The 9,361-nt window shown below is 58.3% G+C and overlaps 1 protein-coding gene across 6 annotated transcripts; it reads left to right on the top strand.

Moving 5' to 3' along the window:
* The first annotated feature begins 17 nt into the window (after positions 1-17).
* CHRD (chordin) lies at positions 18-9,081 on the top strand. Of its 6 annotated transcripts, none has more exons than XR_001884251.1 (22): positions 18-242; positions 669-798; positions 930-1,058; positions 1,150-1,249; positions 1,364-1,451; positions 1,820-1,961; positions 2,065-2,205; positions 2,287-2,369; positions 2,447-2,594; positions 2,758-2,864; positions 2,969-3,088; positions 3,974-4,130; positions 4,455-4,675; positions 5,469-5,582; positions 5,922-6,185; positions 6,275-6,368; positions 6,481-6,553; positions 6,806-6,909; positions 7,363-7,465; positions 7,870-8,024; positions 8,146-8,248; positions 8,620-8,695. XR_001884251.1 is itself a non-coding variant. In XM_017866307.1 (22 exons), exons 1-22 carry the CDS (start codon positions 213-215, stop codon positions 8,673-8,675), a joined length of 2,649 nt encoding a protein of 882 aa, XP_017721796.1. In that variant the 5' UTR covers positions 18-212; the 3' UTR covers positions 8,676-9,081. The 6 variants fall into 6 exon arrangements, 2 of the variants coding, with proteins under 2 accessions (XP_017721796.1, XP_017721801.1); XM_017866307.1 differs by having other exon boundaries at positions 6,481-6,540; positions 8,620-9,081; XR_001884250.1 differs by lacking the exon at positions 6,806-6,909 and having other exon boundaries at positions 6,481-6,540; positions 8,620-9,081.
* The last annotated feature ends 280 nt before the right edge of the window (positions 9,082-9,361 follow it).

Below are 9,361 nucleotides of genomic sequence, written 5' to 3' on the forward strand. Positions count from 1 at the left end.
GGCTCGGCGCGGCGGGCGGCCCGGAGGGTGGGCGGGGCTGAAGGGCGCGGTGCCCGGGACCCGGGACCCGCGGACAGCCCCCAGGGCGGCACATAGCGCGAGCTGGGCAGCGGCCTCCAGCCAAGCCCGTCCCCGCAGGCTGCTCCTTCGGCGGGAAGGTCTATGCCTTGGACGAGACGTGGCACCCGGACCTGGGGGAGCCCTTCGGGGTGATGCGCTGCGTGCTGTGCGCCTGCGAGGCGGTGAGTGCGCCCCGCAGCCGGCCCGGGCCCTGACTGGTGGGGAGCGCGAGTCGCGCGGACGTCGGAGTGCTGAGAAGGAGCCCAGTCGGCAGACGTTGGGGATATTTTTCTGGTGGAGGAAGGGGAATCAGCCCCTTCAAGTCTTAGGTGCTGTTACTGATCGCCCACTCTGTGTGAGGCTCTGTGCCAACTCCGTTTCGTTCCCAGCTCACCTAACTCCCATGGCAGCCTTGCTAGATAGCGAGAGTATTATTATCCCCATTTTCCAGACAGGGACCTTGAGGCCCAGAGAGACGAAGTAGCTTGTCTAGGGTCACGCAGATTGTAAGTGGCAGAGCTGGCTGACTCTGCGGGACATCCTTGCCTGGGGGTCTCATCAGTTGGCTTCTTGCGCTCACTTGGGTTTCCCGCCTTTTCCGGGAGCAGCCTCAGTGGGGTCGCCGTACCAGGGGCCCTGGCAGGGTCAGCTGCAAGAACATCAAACCAGAGTGTCCAACCTTGGCCTGTGGGCAGCCGCGCCAGCTGCCGGGACACTGCTGCCAGACTTGCCCCCAGGGTAAGGTTTGCTCCGCCCTGCGGGGAGGGAGGCAGGGCCAAGGTACTGGGTCCTGGGCCACTTGGATGGGGCTTCGGACTGGCCCTTCCCATGGCCAGCTGAAGCCCGTGTTCTTACCCCGCCCCCTGCAGAGCGTAGCAGTTCGGAGCGGCAGCCGAGCGGCCTGTCCTTCGAGTATCCGCGGGACCCGGAGCATCGCAGTTACAGCGACCGCGGGGAGCCAGGCGCTGAGGAGCGGGCCCGTGGTGACGGCCACACGGGTAGGGGGCTGGCGAACAGCGGGGTTGTGGTTGAGGCTGGGCCACCAAAGCAGCGTTTGACAGTGCTCAGGCCATCTTCCTCACGTCCCAGACTTCGTGGCGCTGCTGACAGGGCCGAGGTCGCAGGCGGTGGCACGAGCCCGAGTCTCGCTGCTGCGCTCTAGCCTCCGCTTCTCCATCTCCTACAGGCGGTGAGAAAGGGGAAAGAGCAAGGAGGGGTCAGCTGCTGGCCGGGAAGGAAACTGGGAGAGCTGGGAGGGGCTGCTTTTGGCTCAGTCTGGCCTCACCCGACCTCTCATTCCCAGGCTGGACCGCCCTACCAGGGTCCGCTTCTCAGACTCCAATGGCAGTGTCCTGTTTGAACACCCTGCAGCCCTCACCCAAGATGGCCTGGTGAGATGATGTCATTTATGAGCACTTGTCCAGTCTGGGCACTGTGCTGAGAGCATGCTCTGCATTGCCTCCAGTGGTCCTCACCACAGCCCAGTGGGAGGAAGGCACTGACATTATGATGACCATTTTACAGAAGGGGGAACTGAGGCTCAGTAGGAGAATGTGATTTGTTCAAGGTCACACAGCTAGTAAGTGGTGTAGCCAGGACTGGAACCCAAGCATCTGCCTCCGGGGTTCTTTCTTAAGCTTCCTAGGGCACCCTGGAGGTTCCTTTCCATATTCCTTTTTCATCAGGCCTGCCTGGACCTCCTAATTGGCCTAACCTGCACAGTGTCTGAGCGTAGGGCCTTCTTATCTCTCTGCTCCAGGTCTGTGGGGTGTGGCGAGCAGTGCCTCGGTTGTCTCTGCGGCTCCTTAGGGCAGAACAGCTGCATGTGGCACTTGTGACATTCACTCACCCTTCAGGGGAGGTCTGGGGGCCTCTCATCCGGCACCGGGCCCTGGCTGCAGGTAGGGAGCAAAGAGCCCTAGGCATGAAATTCTGAGGTTTCTCTATCCCCCAGGAAAGGGGAGGGGGCGTTCTGATGGGCTCTCATCATCCTGCCTTCCCCAGAGACTTTCAGTGCCATCCTGACTCTAGAAGGCTCCCCAGAGCAGGGCATAGGGGGCATCACCCTGCTCACTCTCAGTGACACAGAGGACTCCTTGCATTTTTTGCTGCTCTTCCGAGGGCTGCTGGAACCCAGGAGTGGGGGTAAGTGGGATGGGGGCAAGACACGTGAGAAGGTTAGGGAGAGCACCTGTCTCAGAAAGGCCCACATGTGCGGCCTTGCAGGACTAACCCAGGTTCCCTTGAGGCTCCAGATTCTACACCAGGGGCAGCTACTGCGAGAACTTCAGGCCAATGTCTCAGCACAGGTGAGCGGGGATCTGGCTCTTGCTGCCACCTGTCTTGGCCTCTTGCTATTGCCCATCACACCCTGCTCTCTCCCCAGGAACCAGGCTTTGCTGAGGTGCTGCCCAACCTGACAGTCCAGGAGATGGACTGGCTGGTGCTGGGGGAGCTGCAGATGGCCCTGGAGAGGGCAGGCAGGCCAGGGCTGCGCATCAGTGGACACATTGCTGCCAGGAAGAGCTGCGACGGTGAGGTGGGGCGGGGAGGGCCTGGTGTCCTGGGCATGCACAACTGAGAGGCACAGACACGTGCCAGGGAAGGGGCCAGGGTGGGTATGGGAGAGATCCTGAGGACTGGGGGTGTAAGCGGCCATGGGGTAAGCCTAGCCTCACCTGTCTTGCCCCTCCATAGTCCTGCAAAGTGTCCTTTGTGGTGCTGATGTCCTGATCCCAGTCCAGACGGGTGCTGCCGGCTCGGCCAGCCTCACGCTGCTAGGAAATGGCTCCCTGATCTATCAGGTAAGAGCCAGGGGCTGCAGAATGTGGGGGAGGGGTGGGGTGGGCAGCAGGCCCCAGGCCTTTACTGCCCCTCCACTTTGCCCTCCTCCATCCCTGCCCATCAGGTGCAAGTGGTAGGGACAAGCAGCGAGGTGGTGGCCATGACACTGGAGACCAAGCCTCAGCGGAGGGATCAGCGCACTGTCCTGTGCCACATGGCTGGACTCCAGCCCGGAGGACACATGGTGAGGGCTCCAGGTTGCTTTACCCCAGGGCCCAGTGCATGGGCTGTGGGAAGCCAGGTTGGATAAGCAGGGATGTTCATTATCATCCACTCACTCATGGATTCTCCCACTCATTCTTTTATTCATTTGACTTTTTTTTTTGAGATGGTGTCTTGCTCTGTCACCTGGGCTGGAGTGCAGTGGCATGATCTCAGCTCACTGCGACCTCTGCCTCTCGGGTTCAAGTGATTCTCTTGCCTTAGCCTCCCGAGTAGCTGGGACCACAGGCATGCGCTACCATGCCCAGCTAATTTCTGTATTTTTAGTAGAGATGGAGTTTCACCATGTTGGCCAGGATGGTCTCGATCTCTTGACTTGTGATCTGCCCGCCTCGGCCTCCCAAAGTGCTGGGATTACAGGGTGTAGCCACCGCGCCCGCCCTGATTTGACATTTTTAGTGAGCCCCAGACTAGGGACTAGAGTACAAAGCAAATCAGATGTAGCCCCTGTGCTCAGCAAGTTCACAGTCAAATGGGAGGCATTGGACCTGGAGAACAGTGTCATAGGCCGCATAGTAGTAATTGTAATGGCAATGGTTGCTACTTATAGGGTCTTTCTATGTGTTAGGTGCTGAATTGGTGGCCTTACATATTTTTTGACTTTCACAGTACACATTTTATAGATGAGGAAGTGAAGACTTGGAGAAATTAAGTAACTCTTCAAGGTTGTTACATAGCTAGGAAGTAGCGGGGAGGGCCATGAAACTGGGCCTGCCAGGTCCTTATCCTGTGTTTCTGGTGTGTGGAAGTGTGTGTGGGTGAAGTGGGGGCACAAAATGACCCAAGGTTTCAGAACCTTGGGCTCGTGTGAGAGCTGAGGAAGACCTGTCCTCCCCTGCCCCCACAGGCCGTGGGTATCTGCCTTGGGCTGGGTGCCCGAGGGGCTCATATGCTGCTGCAGAACGAGCTCTTCTTGAACGTGGGCACCAAGGACTTCCCAGATGGAGAGCTTCGGGGGCACGTGGCTGCCTTGCCCTACAGTGGGCATAGCGCCCGCCATGACAGTGAGTGTCCTTAGGGGTCTATCGGCCCTTTGGTTTCCTAGAACATTTGAGGGATGGTGGCAGACAGCCAGAGCCTGGTGTGTCTTTCTTCAGATGCCTTTCCGGTTGCCATCTGAAGGTGGGGACATATAGGGTGGCCCTGCTGGCAGACTCTTCCTGTTGCCGAGGTGCAAGGGTCTAAAACTGGCTGCTCTCCAGACCCTGGACCTATGGACAGTGTCTAACAGCTCCTAGAATGTGTGCTGGGGAGCTGGGGAATGCTGGGTTTGAGGGCTTGCCGTAGGCCACCTTCTCACCTGTCATCTCTCCTCTGTCTGGACCCAGGGCTGCCCGTGCCCCTAGCAGGAGCCCTGGTGCTACCCCCTGTGAAGAGCCAGGCAGCAGGGCATGCTTGGCTCTCCCTGGATACCCACTGTCACCTGCACTATGAAGTGCTGCTGGCTGGGCTTGGTGGCTCAGAACAAGGCACTGTCACTGCCCACCTTCTTGGGCCTCCTGGAACGCCAGGGCCTCGGCGGCTGCTGAAGGGATTCTATGGCCCAGAGGTAAGGATGTGATGGTAGGCGGCAGCTTGGAACATTTCTGCGTTTTAGCTTGAAGGGCTGTGTGGGCCTATGGTGGGGGAAGCATAGAGCAGGCAGCCTGGTATAGAAGAACTGGTGTAAATAAAATAAATTAAACAGTGATTTGTAGGCTGGGTGCAGTGGCTCACGCCTGTAATCCCAACACTTTGGGAGGCCAGGCAGGTGGGTCACCTGAGGTAGGAAGCTCAAGACCAGCCTGGCCAACATGGAGAAACCCCATCTCTACTAAAACTACAAAAGTAGCTAGGCTTGGTGGTGCATGCCTGTAATCCCAGCTACTCTGGAGGCTGAGGCAGGAGAATTGCTTGAATCCAGGAGGCGGAGGTTGCAGTAAGCTGAGATTGCGCCATTGCACTCCAGCCTGGGCAACAAGAGCAAAACTCCATCTCAAAAAAAAAAAAAAAGCTGGCATGGGCTTGGGAGTCAGATAGACCTGGGCATGACTCTGACTCGGCTTTTTATTATTCATTCTCCTTTCTAAGTCTTTCTTTGGGGGGGTATCTTGGATAGTATGTAATATCCTGGACCTCAGCGGGGTAGGTGGGATGGACTAAGCCCTTCAAGTGGGGTGAGTTCTCATGGACTTGGAGTCAGAGAGACCTGGCTTCCAAGCTCCATACTATTGCCAATGGGTTTTGCTACCCTGAAGACTTTATTTGACCTCCCTGGCTCTCAGTTTCTTCATCTGTGACTTGGGGAAGTAGGCTCAGCCCTAAAGTGCCTTATTCCCATCCATTATCCTGTCTCTGTGCAGGCCCAGGGCGTGGTGAAGGACCTGGAGCCGGAGCTGCTGCGGCACCTGGCAAAAGGCATGGCCTCCCTGCTGATCGCCACCAAGGGTAGCCCCAGAGGGGAGCTCCGAGGGCAGGTAGGTGGGGAGTGTGGACAGTGGGGGCAGTGGGGAGGGTGCAGAGTTGGGGTGGCACTGTGTGCCCTTGTACTAATCACTTGCTGTCTCTGAGTCCTGGGGGGTGGTCATATCACACCTCCTGGCTGGTGGGGAGGATGAAGACAGACAAGCTACATGAGGAGGCTGGCAGCCCAGCACCCTATTCCTGGCAGCTGGGATGATTGTGGAGCGAATGGCATCCTCCTGGGCCACCGCAGCGCTCAGGGGGCCGAGGTGTCTCCTGTTGGCTGGCCGGTTGCTGCTGGTAAAGACGCGAGGGGGAGCCCCAGCGCCACCTCAGTTGGCCTCTCCTCCCAGGTGCACATCGCCAACCAATGTGAGGTGGGCGGACTGCGCCTGGGGGCGGCCGGAGTCGAGGGGGTGCGGGAGCCGGGGGCTCCAGATACAGCCGCTGCTGCGCCACCTGTGGTACCTGGTCCCCCGGCACTAGCGCCTGCCAAACCTGGTGGTCCTGGGCGGCCCCGAGACCCCAACACATGCTTCTTCGAGGGGCAGCAGCGCCCCCACGGGGCTCGCTGGGCACCCAACTACGACCCGCTCTGCTCACTCTGCACCTGCCAGGTAGGAGGTCCTGGAAGGGCACATTGGGTCCTGGGATCTGGGGCAAGGGGCCTGGACTCTCCCGTCAATGCCTCTGTCCCTCTCTGCAGAGACGAACGGTGATCTGTGACCCGGTGGTGTGCCCACCACCCAGCTGCCCACACCCGGTGCAGGCTCCCGATCAGTGCTGCCCTGTTTGCCCTGGTGAGTTCCCTGCAGGGGAGTGGAGGGAGGAGTCAGCCCCGTGTGGACCGGTCCTTTGGGGAGGGAAGGAGGTCGGTCACCCTCTGCTTTCACCATTTCTTTGGCTCCACAGAGAAACAAGATGTCAGAGACCTGCCAGGGCTGCCACCGAGGAGCCGGGACCCAGGAGAGGGTGAGCTGGAAGGGTGCGTGCAGGTTGGGAGGCCCCAGAGGAGCCATTAGGTTGAACCAGGAGGGGGACAAGAAGGGGAGAGTATATAGGGGGTGGCCTGAGGGGCACAGATTCCAAGCAATGCCTGACAGGACTCATTAGTGTTACTGGCCCCCAAATGGGCCCTTGTCTTAGGCCCATGTGGGCTGGCCTGAGGCTCAAGCCTTGGTTGTGGGCCCAGCTGATGAGCTCATACTAACGGCCGCTGGGCCCTGTTCCCCACCAGGCTGCTATTTTGATGGTGACCGGAGCTGGCGGGCAGCGGGTACGCGGTGGCACCCCGTTGTGCCCCCCTTTGGCTTAATTAAGTGTGCTGTCTGCACCTGCAAGGTATGGCCACCCAATCTTCTCTGGTGCCATAACCCAGCGGGGTCTGCAGAGATGGGGAGGGGCTGCCAGGTGAGGAAGGCCCGTCCTTGCTGAGGAGGGCTCAAGGATCAAACCGATATGAGAAAAGGCCCTTGCGCTCTGAGAGTTGGCTTCCTGTGGGAAAAGGAACAGGGCTGACCTGGGTGTGGGTTCTGGCTCTGCCAGCTAACTAGTGCCGATGACCCTAGGCACCTTCTGTCCTTGAGCCTCATTTTCCTCTCCTGTAAGCAGATATGATGGCAACTACCTTGCAGGGTTCCGATGAGAAGCTGAGTTTAGGTCTATAAAGCAAGCCCGGGCCTCTGAGTAAAAGGCCACAGAGAGACTGCATCTGAGGTGTGGAATAGGAGAGGGAGAGGGCAGGAGGTTTATGTGCCCCCTGCCTGACACTCCTTGCTTAATGGATCCCTACAGGGGGGCACTGGAGAGGTGCACTGTGAGAAGGTGCAGTGTCCCCGGCTGGCCTGTGCCCAGCCTGTCCGTGTCAACCCCACCGACTGCTGCAAACAGTGTCCAGGTGAGAGAGGTGGCTGGGCACTGAGGCCTCACCTTAGGGTTGAGGCAGGCCTAGTCCTGGATGAGGGGAAGGGTGCTCAGCTAATTGAGCATTTACTGAGCACTGCTCTGTGCCTTATCTGGAGCCAGGATTCTAAATGGTGCGGAAAGAATGTGATATTCTAGTGGGGTATGATGGGTTCTGGTTCCTGCTCCATCCATCCATCCATCCACCCATCGATGCATCCATCCATCCATCCATCCATCCATCCATCCCTTGATCTGTCCATTCATCTGTCCACCCACCAATCCAAATTTATCACCTACTGAGTGCCAGAAACTGCTAGGTGCTGGGGATTCAAAATGAATACTCAAAAAACCAGGTTGGTCCTCCTGAGCTGACCCTTTCTCTTTCCCTCTCAACAGTGGGGTCGGGGGTCCACCCCCAGCTGGGGGACCCCATGCAGGCTGATGGGCCCCGGGGCTGCCGTTTTGCTGGGCAGTGGTTCCCAGAGAGTCAGAGCTGGCACCCATCAGTGCCCCCTTTTGGAGAGATGAGCTGTATCACCTGCAGGTGTGGGGTAAGTGGGGAGCCTGGTCTGGAGTAGGGAGGCCTTCCCAGGGAGGTCCCTGAAGAAGCTGAAGGCCACTGTGTCCCAGTACCTCTGGGGGATCCTCAGTGTCTGCTCTGTCTTGTACCAGGCAGGGGTGCCTCACTGTGAGCGGGATGACTGTTCACTGCCACTGTCCTGCAGCTCGGGGAAGGAGAGTCGATGCTGTTCCCGCTGCACAGCCCGCCGGCAGCGTAAGTGAGGGAGTCCAGGGTCAGCAGCTGTGAGTGGAGGGCTGACCTGCCTGTGGGACTCCTGATCAGGGAACGGAGCTTTCAGTGTGTGCAGCAACAGTGCAGCCTGCCTCACAAGTGCCATTCCAATCCACCCTCACAGCAACCTGGTGGAATTGTTATTTATGACCTTTTCTTTGCAAATAAGATTTCTGAAGCTCAGAGGAATTAAGCAACAAGATGAAGGTCACCCAGCTGTGTGCACTGACCTGTTTAGAAAATGCTGGCCTTTCTGGGACCAAGGCAGGGATGCTTTGCCCTGCCCTCCATGCCTCTCTGTGCCTCTCCACTCCCTCTCCCCTCCTCCGACATTCCCTCCCTTCTGTCTCCAGCAGCCCCAGAGACCAGGACTGATCCAGAGCTGGAGAAAGAAGCCGAAGGCTCTTAGAGAGCAGCCAGAGGGCCACATGACCAAGAGGATGGGGCCTGAGCTGGGGAAGGGGTGGCATCGAGGACCTTCTTGCATTCTCCTGTGGGAAGCCCAGTGCCTTTGTTCCTCTGTCCTGCCTCTACTCCCACCCCCGCTACCTCTGGGAACCACAGCTCCACAAGGGGGAGAGGCAGCTGGGCCAGACCGAGGTCACAGCCACTCCAAATCCTGCCCTGCCACCCTCGGCCTCTGTCCTGGAAGCCCCACCCCTTTCCTTCTGTATATAATGTCACTAGCTTGTTGGGATTTTTAATTTATCCTCACTCAGCACCAAGGGCCCTGACACTCCACTCCTGCTGCCCCTGAGCTGAGCAGAGTCATTATTGGAGAGTTTTGTATTTATTAAAACATTTCTTTTTCAGTCTTTGGGCATGAGGTTGGCTCTTTGCGGCCAGGAACCTGAGTGGGGCCTGGTGGAGAAGGGGCAGAGTGTAGGAGGTGAGAGAGAGGAGCTCTGACCCTTGGGGAGCAGAAAGAGACCTGGAGAGGCAGAGGATAGTGTGGCAGTTGGCTGACACACCTGGGTTCCACAGATGCTCCTTGAGATGGTCTAGAGACTCAAGAATTTAGGGAAGTAGAAGCAGGATTTGACTCAAGTTTACTTTCCCACATCGCTGGCATGTTTGCTAACTTCATGTTTGAAG

This window comes from Rhinopithecus bieti, unplaced genomic scaffold (genome assembly GCF_001698545.2).
Source record: "Rhinopithecus bieti isolate Rb0 unplaced genomic scaffold, ASM169854v2 scaffold_2432, whole genome shotgun sequence".
Taxonomy (NCBI): domain Eukaryota; kingdom Metazoa; phylum Chordata; class Mammalia; order Primates; family Cercopithecidae; genus Rhinopithecus; species Rhinopithecus bieti.